General features: G+C 45.2%; 1 protein-coding gene across 5 annotated transcripts in view; it reads left to right on the top strand.

Annotated features, from left to right (window-relative positions):
• Positions 1 to 21,951, top strand: part of LOC108922548 (E3 ubiquitin-protein ligase SMURF1) — a 31,640-nt gene extending 9,689 nt beyond the window's left edge. Inside the window, exons 2-19 of one of the 5 annotated variants that reach the window (XR_003797547.1) lie at positions 11,395 to 11,433; positions 11,757 to 11,919; positions 12,207 to 12,340; positions 12,540 to 12,605; positions 12,697 to 12,772; positions 13,093 to 13,334; positions 13,584 to 13,668; positions 13,958 to 14,104; positions 14,411 to 14,627; positions 15,497 to 15,600; positions 15,722 to 15,836; positions 16,044 to 16,222; positions 16,738 to 16,875; positions 17,057 to 17,177; positions 17,281 to 17,482; positions 17,799 to 17,883; positions 19,710 to 20,083; positions 20,398 to 21,951. Coding sequence is in view for 4 of the 5 variants with exons in the window: in XM_029250259.1 (XP_029106092.1) it covers positions 11,395 to 11,433; positions 11,757 to 11,919; positions 12,207 to 12,340; positions 12,540 to 12,605; positions 12,697 to 12,772; positions 13,093 to 13,334; positions 13,584 to 13,668; positions 13,958 to 14,104; positions 14,411 to 14,627; positions 15,497 to 15,600; positions 15,722 to 15,836; positions 16,044 to 16,222; positions 16,738 to 16,875; positions 17,057 to 17,177; positions 17,281 to 17,482; positions 17,799 to 17,883; positions 19,710 to 19,809 (2,213 nt within the window). In the remaining variant the exon portion in view is untranslated. Of the gene's footprint in view, positions 1 to 11,394; positions 11,434 to 11,756; positions 11,920 to 12,206; positions 12,341 to 12,539; positions 12,606 to 12,696; positions 12,773 to 13,092; positions 13,335 to 13,583; positions 13,669 to 13,957; positions 14,105 to 14,410; positions 14,628 to 15,496; positions 15,601 to 15,721; positions 15,837 to 16,043; positions 16,223 to 16,737; positions 16,876 to 17,056; positions 17,178 to 17,280; positions 17,483 to 17,798; positions 17,884 to 19,709 lie in introns of all 5 variants that reach the window. The other 4 variants (XM_029250260.1, XM_029250262.1, XM_029250261.1 and 1 more) reach the window with 4 other exon arrangements.
• Positions 21,952 to 23,608: the final 1,657 nt, after the last annotated feature.

Genomic DNA, 23,608 nt, shown 5'->3' with positions numbered 1-23,608 from the left:
TCCCTCTGAGGCTGGAGAGATTAAACAGGAAAACAATGGAGTTTTGTGATGTGGTGTGAACCTCTTAGGCACTTCCTTGCCAAATGTGGTCATGTTCAGCATTTACTGAAATCACGGCCTTGTACAGACATTGTGGACCATGGTGGTGCTGATGGCTTAGTGGTTAAGAACACAATTGTAATCCGGAGGCAGAGCTGTGCTGTGAGCAAGATGCTTAACCCTAATTGCTCATGATAACATATCCAACTATAAGTTGGTTAAAAAAAAAAAAATTCTTGCTTTGGATGTGTGTGTACTAGACAACACACAGTCCAGTGCATTTCACCAACAAATGGAGAGATAGCACCTTTTTAACTAGCAAATTGGCACCTTTTAAACTAGCAAACTCTGTATGGGTAGCTGTGTATAATAGTAGTCGTGTACTTTTAAGTTTGTGTACATAATAAATTGTGATGGTCGTAGTTTACTAATCCCTGTGCAGAAATTCATTCAGCCTGCCAAAGGCAGGTGCTTGGACAGTAGCCCATGTGAACATGGAGAGAACATGCAAAGTCCACACAGACTGAGAGCAGGTCGAACCCGCATGCTCAGGCACTGAGACACTGCAGCTGTTGTGCCACTGTGTCCACTCAAATGCTCTATAAACAAATGTAAATTTGAAAAGTACTTATTTACACAATCATTGTATTTCAACCATGCCACCTCTGCAGTGTTAATGTAAGCAGCAAATGTTCTGATCGAGTTTCTGCCGTTGACCCTTCAGCAAGTCCAAGTTTATGTAAGTTGCTCATTATATATCCCAGAAACCAGCTGTAAATTATTATGAAGTGTTTTCTTTTAATAAAGCACTCCTGCTGGCAAGAAATTCCAATCTGTACAACTTAAGTAGACTAATTCAACTGGGGTGACACAGAGGCGCAGCAGGTAACACTGCCACCTCACAATGCCTGGGCTGCTCAGGTTTAGGCTTCAGTCTGGCTCCGTCTGTGCGGCGCTTGCATGTTGTTCACGTGGGTTTCCTCCCGAAATCCAGAGAGCTCACTAAATTGAGCTGAATTGCCCATTGTGTGTGGGCGAGTAAGTGTACGTGTGGCTACCCTGCGATGGAGTGGCGTCCCGTCCAGGGTGTACCCCCAGCTTTCCACGCCATGATTGTAATATAGGCTCTGAACCGCAGCAGTCCTCACCAGGACAAGCGGTTAGCTTGACTGGGTGGGTGGGTGAGGGGGTAAATTCAACTGTTGTTCGGCCCCTGTACTGTGCACCAACATCAAGTTATATTGTTTCTGATGCTCTTTTGTCATGTAATTATTTTAGTTAAGCTTAGTTCAGTCCTCTATTTTAGCTAGTCTGATATTTCGTGTAAGATTTTACAGGGAGTTTACTTTGTCATTTCCAGGTATAACATGAGCTGCTTTTGAACATTAATGGAATCCCGAGCCATTAACAAGAAAAGGCTGCACCTCCTTCATCCAGGCTTTCCAAAGAAAAAAAGGAGGTAAAGGGCTATATGGGCAGCTGGTATTGTAGTGGATAGAGCTGCTGCCTTTGGACCCCAAGATTGAAGGTTCAAAACTCATCTCCAGCTGTAGTACCCTTCAACAAGGTACTTGCCTTAAATTTCTCTGGCAGAATTACCCAGGTGTATTAAAAAAAAAAAAAAAGTTGTAATTAGTTTAACATAGCAAGTTGCTCTGGAGTAAAGTGTCAGTAAACTGAAGAACTGTAAGTATGACTTGTCATCCCTGCAAAATAAAGAGTAAATGCTGAGAAAGTACAGAAACTGTTACATATCTCCTTGGAAGTTTGAGGTTTTGGAGATTTCTAAAAGGCTTAATTTCTACACTCTGAGTTGATTTGTGTATGTTGACAAACATTTTTATTCTGTCATGACAGCAGTTTGGAATAACGGAGAGGTAAATTGCAGAGGGCAGAACCAATGTCTTTCTGTAAAGAAACGACAGTATTCCAGTAGCTGCTGATACGGTTCAGTTTATTGTACAAGTACTCGAGTGCTGTGACCTCATCTGAGAGTGATTGAGATCCACCCAGACATTCAGTTGCATTGCACCCAAAAACAAAAGTGAAATTTGTCAAAGCCAAAACTGTTAGAGCTGCCAAGAATTACCTTCATATTAGACTGAAGTTGCACTTTTTTTGGCAAATTGTTTTTTTTTTTTCCCCCTCCCCCTTGTTTGCTAAGAGGTATACAGGCAGTCCCTGGATAATGAACAAGTTCCATTCCTAAGTCTGTCTTCAAGTCGAATTTGTACGTAAATCAGAACAATTAGGTACGGTTTGTATCTAGTGCCAGTTAGTCAAATGTTTGTCTTAGTATATTGTGTACCTTTCTATGCATAAAAAAAACATTAAACACTTCCACATACACTAAAACTTGGTGCCATGGCTACGAGGGCAAAAATTTAAAAAAAAATTAAAGCCAAATACAGTAACGCACGAGATGCTGTCCAGCGATGTGGTCCGACTGAAAAGGAGGAAGTCTTTGTTCCACCTCAGGCTCATGCGCCCACAAGCTGATGAACCTCTGTAGACAAAGTAGCACCCGTTTGTTATTACGAACCGTTGTATGCAACTCAGATTTTAATATAATGTGTTTTTATGGGGGGGGGGTGGTTTGTAACTACAGGTTGTATGTAAATTCATAGTCTGGGGACTACCTGTACTCTACTTTGCTGATTTACCTTTGTTTTCCTTGTCTGACTGGCAGTTTGCTGTTCTTCATCAATCAGACTCATGTGAGTGACTCCGCCGGTCTGAGAAGATAACTCCACAGGTGACCAGAGCGCTCAGCGACACAGTTTTGAAGCCAGCGCTGTGCAGTGTTGGCAGTTCAGACAAGCATGATGCTTCTGGCATCCTAAGGCAACAGCCCGATTATTGCCAGGTCAGCAGAAACAAGGGAGGGGGCAAAATCCCAATGCATGACTTGGGAAGCGTGCAGAGTCAATTGAGCCCAAATCCACTCGTCAGACAGCTGGAGCTCCAGGTCAGGGGGGGGGCTTACTCGTGGCTTTGTATCAGCTGTGATTAACCTTGCTTGACTTAGTGGTCCCTCTTGCCTTCAGCTAAAAAGGTGAGGACGTGTATAAGTACATACGTTTCTTCCGAAGGACCTTTCGCAGAATGATTTTGCAGTCCGAAACGGACTGAATTTGACTTGTTGCTCGGTGAGCACACTGACACACGTGGCAGCCGGAATACTGGCTCTCACACTGATCTGCTCCCCCAAATTACTGCAGCAGTGTGTTCACTTTTTTATTCAGTTCTGCATTTTTTAAGAAATGCATTGAAATGTGTTTGTTGGATAATCAGATTTCCTTTTGGTCAACAATTGATGGCAATAAGAATTTCAGGAAGATGGAGCACAAAACTTCTTGGCAGTATTTGTACCCTCTGGCTCGGGGGTCACCGATTTGGTCCATTGTAGACTTTCATGCAGGAGTGACCAGACCTCCAGGCCGTTTGCAGAGCCGCAGAGCCATAGTGGCTAGGCAACAATAAATCTTTTCCATCATAACCTTACAGATAAGGCCTAAAAGTGGGGAACTCTGGATTTTTTTTTTTTTTTTTTTTTTTTGGACGATGACTTCAGAAAGCCTTTCATTATTGCCTGAAAAAGCTGCTGAGATGTGCATCAAGTTGATATTAATTAGCCCCATGTAAATGAACCAATGTATCATCTTACCTGAATGCTAACCTTGCTGATGTGTTGTTGTGCACCATGAGGCTTTCAGCATACCCTGATCCCACAGCACCAGGCCTCATATGGACCATGATGAATGAGACTGACTTTCCATAGGCTCAGCCAGAATGGCAGTCACCAAGGATTCCTTTATCATCCCGAAGAGTTGAGTTCCATTCAGACAGGGGCCAGCATCCGCTGACATAGCAGTTGTGAAGGCAACTGATTTGTAGCCTCAACATTGTCCAATCACATCCTGAAGGAGAAATGCGCAGAGGATTGCAGGTGGAAAAAGGAGACAGTCTCAACAAGACTGCCGTTCATCATTAGCAGACAAATCGGGTCGTATTAGGTTTGCCCACAGTGAGTAAACTGCCTGCAACAGCTTCTTTTCCTCCTCGGAAAGCTGGTCAGCTGTGCCTGAGGAGTATATTGTTCAGGATTTTAGAAATTAATCAGTTTGTCACCTTTAGCAGGGATGGTTTCCTGTCCCTTTTTACACTGCGCATCGTAAAAACACTGTCAACTTCTTTGGTTGGAAGAATGTGAGCCAGCTGGTGGAAGCAGTGTGCACTGTATAACCTTTGGGTTGTTATCCCGTGTGTGTGCTCTTTAATATTCCAGCACGATTACCAGAGGACAGGCAAATGTGTGATAGAACAAAACTCTGAATGCCACTTCTGTTCTGTCAATGGCCATAACAAAATGGGTCTCTAAGAATTGCGGCCGATTGTTCTGTGTCTCCCAAGTTGTCCTTCCTTCGCTGTTTGTGGTATCTGTGCTGATGTTTGAGGCTCTGGCAGGTTGGCTGTCATTGCCACGTGTCCCCATCATCTCGGTGATATGCTGAGGAGCACCTTTTTTGGGGGTGCTTTTGGTGAGCACCCCCCCCCAACCTCGTGATGAAAGCAGGATATGGCGCAAATTAGGTGCCTGACTAATGCATTGCAATGCTGTGTGCTCACACTTTAATAACAGGCTCTGCTGCTTTGGCCTCTTGGGCTTGTGGGAGCAGCAGCACATCCTAGGATCTGCATGTATGTGACTCACTGTGCTGGAAGTGTCTCTCTCCGTCTCGCCCGCTTCCCCCGCGCACTGCGCTGGGTGTGGCGATTCCAATTGCGCTGAAGCGCAGGGGCCCTGTAGCAGATCCTGCCGGCGGATGTGTGCAAGTGCTCTCCAAGGATATGTACTTTTGCATCTCCAACGCTACGTCTCGTACCTTTCTGCCTTTGCCTCTCGTGTCCCATTCATTTGCCAGCTCGCTCAGACAGGGCGGGTTAAGGTAGAGAAGCGCCCGTGGACATCTGTCTCATGTGCATTTATGGTGGGGGAGGACCGCGTAGGTATTGGAGGTGGGCAGCTTCAGCCCCTCATTCAGTCCCTTCCTAGGTAGTGAGGAAGTGGGCGATACGTGTGCACCCTGTGGCCTGAGATGAGCAGGGCTTTGGGCACAAGTAGGCCATTTTCCAGGCGCTCCTAAATAATTCAAGGGCTCTTCAGCTGAGGGTCGATTAGGCGGGGGAAATCAGCTCACATTTTGACTTGAGTGAATGGCATGGCACTGCGTCCTTGGGCACATGCCTTCCTCACACTGTCACGCTTTTACAGTTATTCATTTAGCTGATGCTTTTCTCCAAAGCAATTTACTATGTTAATTTAACTACAGTTATTTACCCTTTTATATAGCTGGGTAATTTTACTGGAGCTACTTAAGCTAAGTACCTTGTTCAAGGGTATTACAGCTGGAGATGAGTTTGCAGTCTCAGGGTCCAAAGGGAACAGCTCTATCCACTACACTACCAGCTGTCACTACCTCCCTCACCCCCTGGCGAAATTGAACCCCTTCTACTTTGTTCAGCTGAAAAGGAAAATAAAAGGATGGCTTTTCATTGGGGAGGAAAAAGGCACTTCACAAAATAAATCGGTGTTTGTGTAGGACGCAGCTCGGTGCTTACGGATACGCAAGTTCCTGGGGAGACCCCGTGGTCGTGGTGATGTGAATGTTCAAGCCTGCTGTCTAGTGGTGTGCTTCAGAATATTTGTGCCCTGCTATTTTGGGTTTGACGCTAGGGTATGGCTGCGGTTCAGCGGTGCCACATTAAAAATAACGTGCTGATCCTCAGGAGTGCAGCTTGTGAGCTCAGATGAAGCGATCATGTTGGGCCGTATACGTCGCAGCGATAATCCACCCGTGTTGTCAACTCCTCTGTAGACCAGCGAGGGGGTGGGTGTCAATTGGCCGCAGCCTTTCGCCCCGACTTGCAGGACCGCTCAGGGTTCTGGAGGCCCTGTCAGGCTCACGGCATCCCACTGCTTATACCGTGGCGGTGCTTTGCTGGGTAACTGGGGTATTGCATTCTCTTTCTCTAAGGAGGGCTGACTACAGCGCCCCCTGGAAACCAGCAGAAGAAACGACCATCCGTCTGAAGCCCAGGTTCCGGCAGAATGCGGGTTGCACTCATGCCTCTTTCCAGCAAAGCAAGCACTTCCAGCCTCTGTGCTCCAATCCAAATGTGGTTTTTAAATAATACATTTCCTGAAGTGCCGGTTGCAGCAGCAGTTACAGTACAGCACACAATTTGGCTTCTCGTCAGAAGGCTCAGCGCAGTTCACTGGTAACATTTACACAAAAACACACACATTTACACACACACATAATGTGTGTCTATATGTTTATGAAAAGCCCTGTAGTGTGTGACTAAACACTTTTAAGCAAATAAAGCAAAAGTTTTGCTTCGTAGTCACCCACTGTGTGTGTGTGTGTGTGTGTGTTTCTAGGTGAGCATCAGACTAGAGTCCCATGTGTTTGGAATGTGGAGACCAGGCAGGTGTACCTGGCAGTGCTTGGAATACCTCAGCTGACTACTGCTCTTCCTACATACACGTCCAGTTTGCAGATTAATTTGAGTCATGTTTACAGTTTGACAAATATTACGGTGGGCCAGTTTGTCATTCCGATGTAAATCATTAATTTAAGTCAAATGCTTTTTGAAAAAAATAAGCATTGATTTAAATCATTCATTTACTGATTTTCAATCCCCCCCATACTTTTAGTCAAATCTTTGTTATATGTGGTTACTAGAAATCGAAAACTACTTTAAATTACAGGAAACTATCAGCACAAAGTATTGAATGAATTACATGAGTAACGGCAGGATTCTGTCAATTAATACACAATTCAGCTTTAAAGGGCTTGTAAAAAAAAAAAAAAAAAAAAAGTCAAACTAAATTACAGCACAGCCTTTGGATGATGATGATGATACAGACACCCCTCGACTTATGCAAATTGTTTGTTCCTCAAGCCCTTACTTAAGCTGAAATTTCCATATGTCGGATTCCGCCTCCCCCTCCATTATAGAGCCAAGCCTTCTCGTTTCGTCTACATTTGTTGCAAATGCATATAAAAAAATTACACAGTATAATTCTCTAGTAAATGTCAGAAATATTAAATACTGTAATAACACAGGCCTAGTCAATTAAATTGTTACATTTCTATAAAGCATAAGTTTAATCAGAAAATAGACTACTGCATACGGTACATATATTGTATTCTATTGTGCGTGCTTACCCTGTAGTATACTGGCACACAAGAGGGTGCTGTTGCATAATTTATCATTTTTCCATCTCAGTTATTGCACCTTGACGTTTCTTTGTTGTTGTTTTCATGCTAGCTATTCTTTTCACGTGCTCTTTTCTACTTGCAGCATCCTTAACTATCGTTTTCACAGTCGATATGGCTAAACCTGGTTCCTGTGCTATTAGACAATTTTTGTGCACCTTCATAGTTCCTTATTATTTTCAATTTCATCTCCAAATTGATTGCTGTATGCTTGCGAGACAGTTCTCGTTTTCCTTCAAGTGGACACTTAGCACCAGACATTTTGAATAATGAAATGGGTGAAAAAAGCACTACAGTAACGAGAGAGGGATGCGTTCATGGCTCAAAACGTGTCGAAACTGGGAAGATGCAGCTTCTTGTCATGTCTGGCTACACCACTATGCACTTAATGCCATCCATCCATCCATCTTCCTCCGCTTTATCCGGGGCCGGGTCGCGGGGGCAGCAGTCCAAGCAGAGCCCCCCAGACTTCCCTCTCCCCGCACACCTCCACCAGCTCCTCTGGGGGAACCCCAAGGCGTTCCAAGGCCAGCTGGGAGACGTAGTCTATCCAACGTGTCCTGGGTCTGCCCCGAGGCCTCCTCCCAGTGGGACAAGCCCGGAACACCTCCCCAGGGAGGCGTCCAGGAGGCATCCGGAACAGATGCCCGAGCCACCTCAACTGGCTCCTCTGGATGCGGAGGAGCAGCGGCTCTACTCCGAGCTCCTCCCGGGTGACTGAGCTCCTCACCCTATCCCTAAGGGTGCGCCCAGCCACTCTGCGGAGGAAACTCATTTCTGCCGCTTGTATCCGCGATCTCATTCTTTCGGTCATGATCCAGAGTTCATGACCATAGGTGAGGGTAGGAACGTAGATCGACCGGTAAATTGAGAGCTTCGCCTTACGACTCAGCTCCCTTGCACTTAATGTATTTTGGATTTTTTGCGTAAAATAAAAGCACTGTCTGTAAATGTGTCAGGAGTTTTTTTTTAAAACGTAAAGCCAGATTTCCCTAAATTGAATTCACTTAAATACAGGGGTGTCTGTGTCTTGAAAAACCATGAGTTTCACTACAAGTGCAAGTCACTTCTGGCTCCCCCAGCTCAGTGTTCATCTTTAGGGCCTCGAAGAGACACAACTTTTTCCCCCTTTTCGGTGCCAGTGCTCCTCCTACATGTACACTGGACTAGTCCGTATGTGCTAAAGACACACTATATACCTGTCGAGGATCCAGGGGCAGAAAGGAGCAGATTGCGCATCAGTGAGATCGCTCAGATAAAATGTAACCATTTTATACATTTTTGGAAAGAAAACATTTTGGAGACATTGCTATTAAATGTTTAGTGTTACGGACAACACTCAAGATTTAAAAAAAAAAAAAAAAAAATCTGGTTTAAATTAAAAATTAATTTTTTTTTAAACTAAAAATAGCCCCAAAATGGCAAATATTACATTATTTACAGAGATGTGAATTGGCTCGAATGGTCATCTTTTGACTCTCGTGTTCCATGACACACTGCCTACGTCTTTCCCAATGCTGAGCGCATTGTCAAAATATCAACGGGCTGGACACTTGCCATTTTTGTTGTTTTTAATATTTTAGCACTTTAAATATTTACAATGCTTTCAAGAGAATCTGCAGCACAGTGTTTGCTTGCAAGGAGCAGTGCACTGCTAGTGGTGTCCAGCCATGTGAGAATGAGAACAACAATAATATTAATAATGAAAACAATAATTTACACAGTGCCGACAGTCAGTTACCAGGTGAGCAGAGCAGGCGAATGCAAAGTGCCCTTGTTTGTTCTATAGTTCTTCATGTCTGTGTCATTTGTCACATGTAGGTGTTTTGTGCAGAAACATTCCTTGTACTTGTGGTGTGCAATGCTCCTCAAGCTCGGGCCATTTGGGTTCGAGGAAGAGCTGTAATGCGCCCACAAGAATATGTCAATGGAGCAACATGAGAAGACGCTCTTTCCTTCATAATGTGGAGGTTGAACGTGGTTTTCAAATAAAGAGTAGTTTACAGCCTGGCTACTCAAAGAGCGCTGAGTAGGTGGAGACCAGTTTGTGGCCATTGACCACTGGTCTGAAACTGGTCACCCACCATCTACTACTGTCCTCATTTTGAAAAGCTTTACAAATTTACACTCGTGAGTTCATTTGATGTTGTCACATGTTCTGTATATAGTCCTGCTTTACCAGTGTCTGTCTCACGCACACCTGGGTGACTGCAGAACATGACATTGGATGATCTGTTTGCTCTGGGCTTCCACTTCGGCCGCTCTGCCTCTATTTGTGGCCTAATGCTGCGACCGAGCCCTGGAATGTGGGACAGGCACCTCGAGCACCGCTTAAGTGGCGTCACGGTTCCCCTAACATTGGCAATGTTGGTGTGGTGGTGCAAAGACCGGAGTTTGTTTTTGGTGACGCCGTAACGACGGAGGCACCAGCACTGTTGGGTTCCTTTAGGTCGCTTGCCACTGTCGCCGCTCCTGCTTTCATTAATGGCCTTTTGCATTAGCTTGGCATCCGCAGCAGGGGCTTTGCTCACCAGGAGCACCTCCTGGGCCTCTATGCAGTCAGCACACCTGTGTACCTTGAGCTCAGCCCTGAATGGAAATACTGCTTTTTTTACCGCTTGAAAGCGGCACTCTTCTGTTTTGTGAGGATGAAGAAGAGGGAAGGCGTTGAACAGGATTAATTGTTCTGTTTGGGCTTCCGGGTCTTTTGCGAAATGGCATGATTTTGTGTTGAAATGTTCTCACGTAATGGCATGTTGATGCAGCATTTAATTTGGTTGCCGCTGGCAGCAGAGCGTGGGAGAGCAAGGTGGGCTTCCGGTGCTAATCAGGGTGCCGTCACGTCCGTAGGACTGCTTGCATTGCCAGCTATTACAGGGATCAAACTTAAACACATTTGTTTTTTCTTCTTCCTCTCTTCAGTTTGTTGATCTGATTTATTTAAAAGAAAAAGAAAAAGAGATATTTATGCACACACACACTGCATATGTCTTCATGACCTGTCAAGGTAGACTTGAGAAGCAACAGCTCTGCTCTCTACGCTGCCCTGCCGGAGGGAAATGGAAACGGTACATATACAGCACACATTTGATGGGCTCTGCTGTGAACTTTGTCCTTCTTACCTGAATGTGCCTCCTTCCTCTGTTTTATAGTGCTCTACCCTTTCACTCAGTCTTATTTGTTTTCCTTCCTTTAGTACATCAGTGGACTAGTAATTAAAGGTAGATGTGCCTGTTATCAGTAGATTTGTTATGAAGAATTAACTGGGTTTTGACATGTTGACGTGTAGTTTGTCGCGTGTAAAGTGTTTGTTGTGGATGCTGGTGAGTAACCTGAGGGTACAGGTCCACACAGTTTGGCCCAGGGGCCGGCGAAAAGCCTTCTGTTACAAGGGACCACCCTGGGGCTAATAAGTGTCACATCAGCAGTGCCGGGTGGGGGTGGGTCCATAAACAGTGTAGGATGCATGATCATTTATCCTGTTAACAGGCACTTTTCTCCAACGTACATCTCAGGGAACAATACAGCAGTGCATAACACGAACAGGAGAAGAGATTTGGATACAGACACAATTATTGAGTGCAGTCAATTTGTCTCATCCTGCAGTATAAACCTGTGTACATTACATGAGTAGAGCATGTAGATTTTTTTTTTTTTTAAATTTGTGGTACATATAACATGAGCATGTAGGTCAGGAAAGAAGTGAGTCTGAAAGAGGTGAGTTTTCAGACCATCCTGAAATGCAGAGAGAGATTCAGCAGTTCTGAGTGAGAGGGGATCTCATTCCACCACATCGAAGCCAAAACCGAAACCTTTGAGCTTGGAGCTTCCTTTCGAAGGACCACCGGGAGAGGTGGAGGCGCATCGCAGGAGCATGTGGGATGTGACAGAAGTGTTGTTCGCTATAAAATGGGCTTTTTGCTCCAAAATCTTTTTTGCTCCTGGGCGCTTTGGTTTTTCTGTGCGCTGCTTGTTGCACTTTGTGTAGAATGCTGTCACACAGCGCTCACGCAACACTTGTATTATGAGGAGACTGTGCAGGTAATTTATCTTCTTCTCTTTTTTCCAGTGTTGTGTGCCAAGAACCTGGCGAAGAAAGACTTCTTCCGTAAGTACGCATGTGTGCTTTGTGCCGTGACTCCTGTCTCCTCTTTTTGGGTTCAGGTTATTGTCCATCCTTACCACGATACAGATGAAATGGTGTCACATGTATGTCGCCGAGTTCACTTTCGTCCATCGGTCTGTCAACACATGGATGTGTACACAGTAATGTCATTTCCCATGAAGCCACGTGTATCAAACTGGTAGCTCTGAATTGTAACACTTTGACCAGAATATCGCATCTTCACTTTTCCAGTTAGCACAGTGAAACGAATATTAAAAAAAAAAAAAAAGTAAATAAGGAGTGGTGTGTTTGGGTCTTGCTCTTAGGGTTCCAAGTGATGAACGCGTGTCTTTGGACTCACCGCACATTCTGTGCCACAGGATTACCAGACCCCTTTGCCAAGGTGGTGGTGGACGGATCGGGACAGTGTCACTCCACCGACACGGTGAAGAGCACGTTGGATCCGAAGTGGAACCAGCACTATGATCTGTGAGTGTCTCGAGCTGCTGAATGTGGACATGGACAGACGCTGGATAAGAAGGTGCAGATGGGAAGTGTTAGAGAGAGTTAGATGGAAGTCAAGGTTCAGCGACGAGCTGATGAAGTCTCAAAGTGCAGTGGACGCTTTGAGGATCCTCTCTTGAGAAGACGCCACACCCACCGGCGCATGCATAGCCATGGCTCTCTATAGCCTACCTGGTGCTGGTACCCTTCTTAAAGTGCTTCTCCTGTGCAAGTGTGCATTGCGTGCTCAGGCCTGGTGTCCCTGCTCACAGGTATGTGGGGAAGGCAGACTCCATCACCATTAGCGTGTGGAACCACAAGAAGATCCACAAGAAACAAGGAGCAGGCTTCCTGGGCTGCGTGCGCCTCCTCTCCAATGCCATCAGCCGCATGAAGGACACCGGGTGTATGTAACACACCTGATCCAGCACTCATCATAAACTCCTTTGTTGCGTGTGGATAGGATGCAGATGCAGGTTTACGCTCTTAATGTTGCTCACACTGCTGTTCTGCAGGTTTTAATGGATACGTCTGAATTTCCACTGAACTTTTTATACTATGTAGGGTATTGGCCTGTTTCTCCATATGATCTTTATCTCCTGCAGACCAGCGGCTGGACCTGTGCAAGCTCACTCCCAGTGACAGCGACACAGTTCGAGGCCAAATCATTGGTAGGCACTCAGACTTATCTGCAGGTGACCAAACACACCCATGCAGCACATGTGCTTTGCCTGAGTCCATGCTCTTCTTTGTAATGCTCAGTAAGCCTTCAGACCCGTGATCGGATAGGAGGCGGAGGGCCTGTGGTGGACTGCCGGGGACTTCTGGAGAGTGAAGGGTGAGACACTGAGCCCTGCTGTGTGTTCTTCTGAGTCGTTTTAGTTTTGTGGTGAAACACTGGCTTCTGCTCCCAGGACATAGAATCACTGGGTTTCTGGAGGGAAAGTTTAGGAAAATTAAAAAAAAAAATAAAAAAATCAATCATTGCTAGTGACTTGTTTCAGAATTTCCTGAGACCCAGTGCTGTTACTATAGATATGTGACTCGTGCATGCAGTCATTGTTACAGGGGTTTGTCCTGTCTCTGGCACTCTTTTGTGAGCTCTAAGCAAACGTGTCGGTGTCACAGGCCCTGACGTGTCTCCTCTCTCTGGTTCAGACCTGTCTTTGAGGACTCAGGACCAGGCAGGCCACTCAGCTGCTTCATGGAGGAGCCACTGCCCTATACAGACAGCACTGGTGCTGCTGGCGGCGGGGGGAGTGGCTGCCGCATCCCAGAATCACCCAATCAGGAGCTTCAGACACAGCGAATCAGAACCCAAGAGGGCAGAGGAGGGCATGGACACACCCCTCAAAGCCGGCCACACGGACATCAGTCACCAGACCTGCCTGAGGGTTATGGTGAGTGCCACCCCATCGCCTCATCCATACAGGGCCCAACTTTGCGCACGCATGGTGGGCGACATCGCTGCTGGGATCTGTCTCATATCTGTGAAATATAATCCATTGTCTTTTATTCTGTTATTTTTACTTTGGCCAATTCGTATGACGTTGCTGATTCCCTTGTGCTTAGTTTGACAGGATATTGCTCCTTGGAGCCTGTGGCACTGTATGTGTGGCTGTTACCCCCATGCCCATGTTCCTCTGCAGAACAAAGGACAACCATCCAAGGCCAAGTTTACTTCCTGCACACCCAGACCGGCGTCAGCACCTGGCACGACCCACGGATACCACGGTAAGCACTGGCGCTGGATTCTTTTGGACTACAGCAGCACCTTTCATTCTCACTTTCAAATTTGGTTCATTATGGTTGGCGATGCGCATGGTTTGCTGACCCAATAATCCTAACTTAATCAGCGAATGCTCTAAGAGCAAAATGTGATTGTGTTCACTTTCGGAGCAGAAGCATGAAAAGTGTACCAAAGTATGTGCTTGGAGGGTGACAAGGCAGACGTGTGGATGAGGGAGGGCGGCTCAGGAGGGCAGGAGAAGCCTCTAGTGCCTCCGTGTTGTTCCCCGCTCAGGGACCTCAACAGTGTGAGTTGTGAAGATCTAGGACCACTGCCTCCGGGCTGGGAGGTCAGGAGCACAGTGTCAGGAAGGATTTATTTTGTGGACCATAATAACAGAACGACGCAGTTCACGGATCCCAGACTGCACCACATACTGAGGTAAAGGCATAGGGACTGTGATTGTCTTTGACTGGGTTCCTTTTGTTTCCTGTCCTACTTGTACAGCTCAGATCTTAGCCTGATCAGATGTGATCTGATATTAACCGCTTCTGTAACACTGATCTGTTGAAATTTTTGCTCTGTGGTCCACCCGCCCTTTTTTTGTTCCTTTTACGACCTTTCATCTCTTTAATGTCTATGGAAGGTGAGTCATCTTATGTCTAAATGTTCTCTGTGTGTGTGTGTGTGTGTGTGTGTGTGTGTGTGTTTGTGTCTTTTTTGGTCCTTGTCATGCATGTGAGCCAGTCAGCACTCGCAGGCCAAGGAGTCAAGTCAGGCTTTGCCTATGCAGACGGAAGGCCCAGCGGAGGAGGGGGGTGGCAGCAGCGGCGAGGGTGAGCTCTCCATGCGCTGTGAGCGGGACCTCGTCCAGAAACTGAAGCTGTTGCGCCATGAGCTGTCCCTGCAGCAGCCGCAGGCGGGTCACTGCCGTATTGAGGTGTCCCGCCAGGAGATTTTTGAGGTGCCTGCTCCGCAATCCCCTTAGTTCAGTGTCAGCGTGCATGCAGTGGCCGATGAGACAGAAACACATGACTTTGTCCTGAGGACAGTACTCCCTACACACATACATGCTTGTGCTGTGAAAAGAATTGAGCAGGCGATCGATCACCTGTTGGACCTTTGACTACCTGCTCTTCTACACTCTGCCTCTAGGTGGCAGTATTGAGCCACAGGCGTTAATCTCGGCAGGTAGCTCTCTCTTTTTGTTCTTCATTGAGGAGTTGTGAGAAATTTTGGTCCCTATTTTATAATTTTTTGGTGCTCTATGAGATTTATGTTGGTTTGGAGAAAAGCGTCTACTAAATGAATACATGCAAATATAAATGTATCACATTTATGGTGACTCGTCAGTAAGCACTGTTACGTTTGTGGCTGTTTAAAATTTGGGTCAAATCAGCATCACATGTCCATGTTGAAGCAACAATAATTAATAAAATAAATAAATAAACAACATTTGCTCACTGTCTCCAGAGACTTTAGTGTAGCTGGGAAGCCAGTGGAGTCGGACTGTTACTGACTATTCAGCCAGGAATGTTGTTTTCTAGCAACCTGCAGTTTGAAGCAGTTTGCTGCTCATTCATACTGACTAGAACTGTAACTAAACAGCCCAAATTATGCTTTAGTTTCAAAATAATTGTCAGAAGTGATTCACTTTAGCAGTGCACTCTATGTTCAGCAATGTAAAAAATTAATGTTTTACATTGTGAGGATCATATACCATTTCATGATTTGACTTGCACTCCATTTTTTTTTACAGTACGTGTATAAATAGCTGTGTATGAGATGTAGCTCTTGGGTCCGTGACCTTAATCATTGCACTCCTTTCTGCAGGAGTCTTACAGACAGATTATGAAAATGAGAGCGAAGGACCTGAAGAAGCGGCTGATGGTCAAGTTCCGTGGTGAAGAGGGTCTAGACTATGGCGGTGTGGCCAGGTTCGAGAGCGTCTGTCTGCAAGGACTTTGTTCTCTCCTCAAGGTCAAGCAGCGCCTACTGCGCTGAGAGACATCCTGGCATGTAGCTGACTCATCTCCTCTCTTTCTGTCACTTGCTCAGGGAATGGCTCTATCTCCTCTGCCATGAGATGTTGAACCCGTACTACGGCCTCTTCCAGTACTCCACAGACAACATCTACACTCTGCAGATAAACCCAGACTCCTCCATCAATCCCGTGAGCGCCGCCTTTTCTTAACAACGCTCAGAACAAAGCAGCAGTCCTTGTTGCGGCCATCTGGTGTGAATGGGGTCTCCTGTGTGTGCCGTGTCCAAATATCTGGATGCTTGAAAATGTCTGAATGGCTTGAAGTATGTCAGAATGCAGATTGAGAATGTGCTAATTTGTGTGTGTGCGTGCGTGCGTGCGTGTGTGCCGCCGCAGGACCACCTTTCCTACTTCCACTTTGTGGGACGCATCATGGGCCTGGCTGTGTTTCACGGACACTACATCAACGGGGGCTTCACGCTGCCCTTCTACAAACAGCTGCTGGGGAAGCCCATCCAGCTATGTGACCTGGAGACGGTGGACCCTGAGCTGCACAAGAGCTTAGTGTGGATCTTGTGAGTGCTATCGCCTGACCTTCTCTAGCTGATCTCTTCATCGCTTGACCTCATTTAGTGAACAGACAATGACCGAAATGCTTTCTTTTTTTTGAAAAAAAAAAAAAAAAACAGGGCCTAACAGTGATTGTTTCTACTCTCAAACAGGACTAAAGATTAGTGTGTCAGTTTATTGAAACAGTGGAACTAATAGTTACTCACTATATTGGCAATCTTTACAAGTGTTTTAATATTTTATTCGACATTATTTCTACTTTAATTTCCACAGTGGCTGTGTGGCTCTTCTTACCACTGTTGTGAGCACTGTATTCACCTGATACACCTAGAAGCACAAGAGGAAGGACTTAGTGTCAGCCTTCTCAGCTTGATTTTAGTATTAAATTATGTTCATCAGCTGACAGCCTAAAATATTTTTGCACACTCAGTTAAGTTTTAATAAAAAAAAAAGAAAGATTATTTCAGGTGTTCAACAGTGTTAGCAGTGTTGACCTCAGCTCTGGTTTGTTGGCTTTCAGAGAGAATGACATCACTCCTGTTCTGGACCACACTTTCTGTGTGGAGCACAATGCTTATGGTAAATTCCTCCAGCACGAACTGAAACCCAACGGGAGGAACGTCCCTGTTACGGAGGAGAACAAAAAAGAGTATGTGAGGTGAGCTGTGGAGGGGACAGGTGAGGACTAGGGGTCACTCTGCGGTCACTCTGCTGCTCTGTGGAGGTGATGGTGCTGCACTAGAGCACACAGAGACCGGTAGCTCAATGGCTTTTGTCTTTTTCTTTCTCAACACTGTTGGCCATGACGTGGGGTCCTGATCGCTCTGTGTCCATTACAGGCTCTATGTGAACTGGAGGTTCATGAGGGGAATCGAAGCCCAGTTCCTGGCCCTGCAGAAAGGCTTCAACGAGTTAATCCCACAACATCTGCTGAAGCCTTTTGACAACAAGGAACTTGAGGTGAGATCCATGGTGTCACTGACTTGTGAGCAGTTTTTTTCTAGCCTTGTAGGCTCTGTGCTGACACAACTGCTTTGTCTGTGTGTGCGTGTATGCCTGCCAGCTAATCATCGGGGGTCTGGGAAAGATTGATCTGAATGACTGGAAGGCCAACACGCGGTTGAAGCACTGCACACCTGACAGCAACGTGGTCAAGTGGTTCTGGCAGGCCATGGAGACCTTTGACGAGGAGCGGAGGGGTCGGCTGCTCCAGTTCGTCACAGGCTCCACGCGTGTCCCCCTACAGGGCTTCAAGGCGCTACAAGGTGGCTCTCGACTTGCCCAAGCTGCAGTGTCCTGATGGTTGTTCACCAAGGCTGTAACCACACAGTCCTGATATTAAAACCTTTCCGTTAAAGGCGGTAAAGCAATCTTATGGTAAAAATGCCAAATAGCATTTGAATTTGTTACTTCTGTCACATCACTTACCATTTTTACCATGGTGCAGGACTCTGGGTTGATTTCCTCTGAATTTATCCATTCTTAGACGTAGAGAGTTGCATTGTAGAGCACCACCACTGTAGATGTGTGTAGACGGTGGCAAGGTAGCGATCAGTGTTAACTGGAACGTGTGTGTGTAAGGCTCTACAGGTTCTGCAGGGCCGAGACTCTTTACTATCCACCTGATCGACGCGAACACGGACAACCTACCCAAAGCTCACACGTGGTAAGGGCTCCCTGCTGCCTTGTGAAGTCTGCTCTTCTCTTGTGCCGTTTGTTGATGTTGCTGTTCTGTATTAAGCATTGTGGTGCATTAGTGCTTTAGAGAATATGCAAGTAGCTTAGCCAGTGCACTAAAATCATCATTTTGCTTGTGAAGGCGGGACTAGTGTGTGCTGTCTTACATTTACATCTATTTAGCAGATGCTTTTCTCCAAAGCAACTCCCAGTGAACATTATGTAGTGTTATCAGCCCACACGCCTTATTCAGCAAGGTGACTTACACTGTTAGATACACTACTTACAATGGGTCACTCATCCATACATTTACATTTATTCATTTAGCTGACGCTTTTCTCCAAAGCAACTTACAATGTTAAGGTTACAATTATTTACCCATTTATACAGCTGGGTAATTTTACTGGGGCAATTTTGGGTAAGTACCTTGCTCAAGGGTACTACAGCCAGAGGTGAGGCTCTAACCTGTGACCTTTGGGTCCAAGGGCAGTAGCTCTAACTACTATGCTACCAGCTGTCCCATACATCAGTGGAATACACTCTCTTTGTCACTCGCACACTATGGGTGAACCTGAACAGCATGGCTTTGGACTGTGGGAGCAAATCAGAGCACCCAGAGGAAACCCATGCAGACACGGGAAGAACATGTAAACTCCACACAGCCTGAATGGGATCGAATCCACATCCTCTCACACCACCCATGCGCTGTAAGGCAGCATCGCTACTTGCTGTGCCACCGTGCCGCAAAGGACATTTGACTTGTCCTTTTAGATGTTCTGTATTTGCATGATCAAACCATTTGGCCATTTTCCTTTAGCATATGTAGCACTGTAGTTTGTGTTGTGACACCCAGTGAGCTGAGTTACTGTCAAAGCCGCAACACAAGATGTTATGCTGTACATTGAAATATATGAAACCCTTGATCAGCTGTAATTACGGGTGCTTTGGTCAACCGGTCAATAAATGCGTTAATTGTCCTAATGGATATATAGCAGAATATGTGACACAGCCGTAAGAGGTGCCCAGTGCAATCGCTGTTAACTGCTGAGAGGAGCTGCCCACTGGATGTGAGGGTACATGATGTGCTCCGATGGACTGGACGGATTTCAGTATGTTTTCTAAGTGTTCATATCTTCACTGCTTTTTTAGACGTTTGTCACATTTGGTTTTTCTGTAAAATGGGACTGTAAGATTAAAGGGCGCCATAGCGAAGCAGCATTACGCTGGTTCGCGCTCATCCAGGTACTGCTGTACACTGCAGCAAAGGCAGAAACATGGTAAATACATGCTGACCAATTAAGCAGCTGGTAGTGTAGTGGTTACAGCTGCTGCCTTTGGACTCAAAGGTTATAGGTTCAAATCCCACCTCTAGCATCGTTGAGCAAGGTACTTAGCATAAATTGCTCCAGTAAAGTTACCCAGCTGTAAAAATAATAATTGTAAGTAACTTAACAGTGAAAGTCATTTTGGAAAAATGCATCAGCTAAATGAAGTGATGTACAGACAAACAAAAGCTATGCAATCAAACCTAAATACTGAAAAGTAAAGCTTTTGGTAAGAGCATAGAGATAGGATGTGAAGGCCATTAGTCTAGACAGTCCAAATATATTGCAATCACTGAAACAAATCCAATTATAAAACTTTTGCTTTAAAATTGTATTAAACAAAAGCATTAATGTATTTAATATGCAGAATCAACATTGTAATGATGTATGTGACATATTTTTGGATCTGTGGCATAAATTGTCTTGGCAGTGCTCATAACGCTCGGGTTTTGTGGGAAAACATGTCGACTTACCCCATCTGTTTTTGTAGTTTCAACCGGATTGACATCCCGCCATACGAGTCATATGAGAAGCTGTACGAGAAGCTCTTGACGGCTGTGGAAGAGACGTGCGGCTTCGCAGTAGAGTGAATTGTCAGCCGATGAGCCATAGCCACGCCCACTAGGGGAGTGGAGTGGAGGGGTGGGGAGGGGAGAGGGGCAGCCAGAAGATCGACACCAGCGAGTACAAGACCTGCCAGCATGATTGAAGGCGCCAACCAGATGAGAGATGCTTTCCAGGATGTCCTGGAGTGCTTGTGCACTTCCAGGGCCTGAATCAGCATGACAGAAGCAGGCCGAGAATGAGATGCTGGTGTCTTCACAGAGCTGGGGAGACGATTCAGCTCTTGTCCGCCGCAATAAAGTGAGGCACATTCAGTGGCTCCAATTCTGGCAGAGGTTATGATGAACGGGAACTCTTCCACGTTTGGCCTGTGTGCCGATTCAGCAAATCTAAACCAAGTTACATTTGAGAGGAAGTACTCTTCAGACAAAATACTTCAGTGATGTGACAGCAGTTTCCTTTTCCTCTTACATTTACACATATTTACTTTTGTTCACATTTTGTCCTTTTTTATAAGATGTCACTTTTACAGGATGTCTTACACGATTTGGTGGTAACAGTTCAGTGTTGATTTTGTCCTTTTTTAACACTGTGTTTTCACTCGCCTCTTCCAGCAAAGTTCCTTTCAGAAGAGAACATGGCTTTTGTTTTTATACTGCAGAAAATATATTTTTTGAAAGAGAAGGTTGGCGACAGCCTACGGACAAGGCATACACCTCCTTCTGGGCTCAGTGTCGCCGTCAATCCTTTGAAATACGCTGTTGCTGACATGAAGAGTGAATCTGTACCTTAACTGCAGTAGACATGCTGATTAGATTAGCCTCTTCAAAGGAATGGTGGGAACATTGGGCAGAAAAGTGTTCTCAAGCTTTGTGAATCTGTGTCCAAGATTTACGCTTGAATGTTTTATATGATTATTTGCACATAGGAATACTTCTATTCCCCAGAGTTGTTTTTGTGTGTTATGTTTCAGCTTGTTTGTCATAACAAATACGAATGGTCACTCAGCTGAAACATGTAAATCTATGTTGAATGAAAGATTCTGGGAAATATTTTTAGAATGCATAACTTCCCAAAATGTTTTTCAAAGAAGAAGCTGATTTGCTCTTTTTTTTTTTCCCTTTTTTTATCAGAAGTTAAAATTTTTAATTGTGTGACATGTGAACAGTGTCTGTGCCTGGGTTCAGCAATCTTAAACCTCACTACTAACTGTGTGAGAACAGTTAACTTTTAATATACTGTGACTTATCAGTCTAAGTGATTCTATCAGGACATGATGGAGAAAGGGGAATGGAAGGACGATTTTAAGTATACTGGATGTTTTCAGTGGGAACAAAGACTTTTTCTGCCTCTGCCTGCTTTGCCTTTGAAAAATGAAATATAAATGTTTTCATTACAAGTGCAGAAGGAAATGAAACTACTCAGTATTACGTAGTTCTGGTTTACTGGCACTTCCAGACTTGTCGTGGACATTTTCTAGCAGAGTGTGGAAATGAAGTAAAGGCCACGTTGCGAACAGTACTGTTAAAACCGGCCTGCACCACATCCTTATATTTTTCATCATGCACTTCACTTTCACTGAGGTGAGTCCACTGTGATTCTTCTTTGTGTCACTAACAGAGGTCTGGCCTCCTGTCTCGGAGTAATATACATTTATAGAGTTTCAGTCATAAATATTGATCACATCCTTCGAGGACTTTTCGGTATCCATCTTCTTTCCCCAATACAAGATGATGTTCTGAGCAGCGAACTTGTGTTCCCCGTGTAAGAGCTTCTGAACCCCCATCAAGTAAAAGGTGTAAAATCTCACAGTGGCCCTCTGCAGTCTGGCACCAGCTTATCGTTTATACAAGAAAATATGAGCCAAGATCATTGTTTTAAGTGTTCTGCAACCACTTGATTTGTATTTTTTAACTATTTATTACTGTGCAATGTCATTTAAGTAATGCTGCTATCATCAATATTCCCTACTTTTCAGAAAAGCTGATTGTGAAAGCTGTACTTATTAATCTTTTTATTTTATGTGTAAATCAAAGTATTTAAAAGTTGCTGCTATTATCAAGATAGGTTGAGCATTTTTGAAAATCCTGAGGATGGATGGACTTGGCTGTGACTAAGGCTGGACCCCGGAGGTCTCCTTCATGTTTGTGATATATGCAATAAAATCTGACAACTTTATATACTGGTTTCTGTGCTACAGGGTCATTTATTTCATTTGAGCATAACTATCAGAACAAGAGTTTCAATAACAGAAGAAATCTTTGTCTTCAAACATCTGTTGGAAATGTGCAATGTAACTTTACTCTTGGTAGAGTTACGGTGTTTTTCAAAATCATACATTAAGTTTTTTTTCTTTAACCTTGATAGTAATAAAAGATAAAACTGACTCATTGTTACCCTGAAACATTAATTCTGGCCAGTGTTTCACAGAACACTGACAGGGGCACTGGAAACAGTCTGTGCTGTGATTCACCAGAAAACCTGGCCCAACTGCATGGACCAGTTCTAGTGTCAAGACTCATGGGTAAAAGATGCCTGAGTTGCTGTGTTGTGGGGCCCAACTACAGGTGGGCCAAGCTGTGCACTGGTGACAGATTTGGCAAGGGGGGGAGGGGGGTAACAGTGGGCTTGGTTGGATCCTGCTGTCTGGTGGGTTTGTGGTTCGTCTTGCTTGGGATGCCTTGCGACAGACTGTGACAGGCCCCCTCCAGCCCCATGCCAGGCTCCAGCTCGCCGTGACCCTGCTTGGGACAACCGGTTTCAGTCAATGTGTATGTGTGTTTTAAACTGTGCTTTTTTTTCCCCTTAGTTGCTCCTGGCATTGTTCATAGTCATAACACACACACACACTTTCTGAGCCGCTTGTCCCATACGGGGTCGCGGGGAACTGGAGCCTAACCCAGCAACTCGGCGTAAGGCTGGAGGGGGAGGGGACACACCCAGGACGGCACACCAGTCCATCGCAAGGCACCCCAAGCGGGACTCAAACCCCAGACCCACCAGAGAGCAGGACCCAGTCCAACCCACTGCGCTACCACGCCCCCCCCCATAATAATGCAATTCAATTCACACATACATTGACTGAAACCGCTTGTCCCAAGTGGGGTCACGGCAAGGCGAAGCCTAACCCAGCAACACGGCGTAAGGCAGGAGGGGGAGGGGACACACCCAGGATGGGATGCCAGTCCTACTGAAGGCACCCACACCAGAGAGGAGGACCCAGCCAAACCCGCCATGCCACAATGCTCTCCTCTCAATTCAATTCAATTCAGTTTATTTTTACAGAACTCTCTTCTGACACAGTGACACAGCACTGAACAAAGGGATAAGAGAAATACATTTACATTTATTCATTTAGCAGACGCTTTTGTCCAAAACAACGTACATGCATTACATTAAGAGAAGGAGACATAGCTGCAGACATGAAAATCTAAAGCATACCTAGTTTGTTACCTACGACTTGCTGCACCTAGGTTCATCGTTCAAGTAGGTGCATAAAACACAGGATAGACAAATCCTGATACCCTCCTACCAATTTTTTATTTTTTTTTTAAATGTTATCAGAATCAGAATCAGAATCAGAACGAGCTTTATTGCCAAGTATGTTCGCACATACAAGGAATTTGTCTTGGTGACAGGAACTACCACAGCACAGACAGAATGACAGTGACAAGACACAGATGAGAAGATAGAGTATGTGAGCAAGGGATAAAAAATATTTAAAAAATATAAAGAATATAAAGTACCCAATATACAAAAATAGTACAAAAATAGTCGCTAGATACAAATGCAAGGGAGTGTAAGAGAAATGTGATAAATAGTTAT

The sequence above is a fragment of the Scleropages formosus genome, chromosome 3 (genome assembly GCF_900964775.1).
Source record: "Scleropages formosus chromosome 3, fSclFor1.1, whole genome shotgun sequence".
Classification (NCBI taxonomy): domain Eukaryota; kingdom Metazoa; phylum Chordata; class Actinopteri; order Osteoglossiformes; family Osteoglossidae; genus Scleropages; species Scleropages formosus.
Note: the sequence above shows the minus strand (reverse complement) of the source record. Positions and strands in the feature narration are given on the sequence as shown.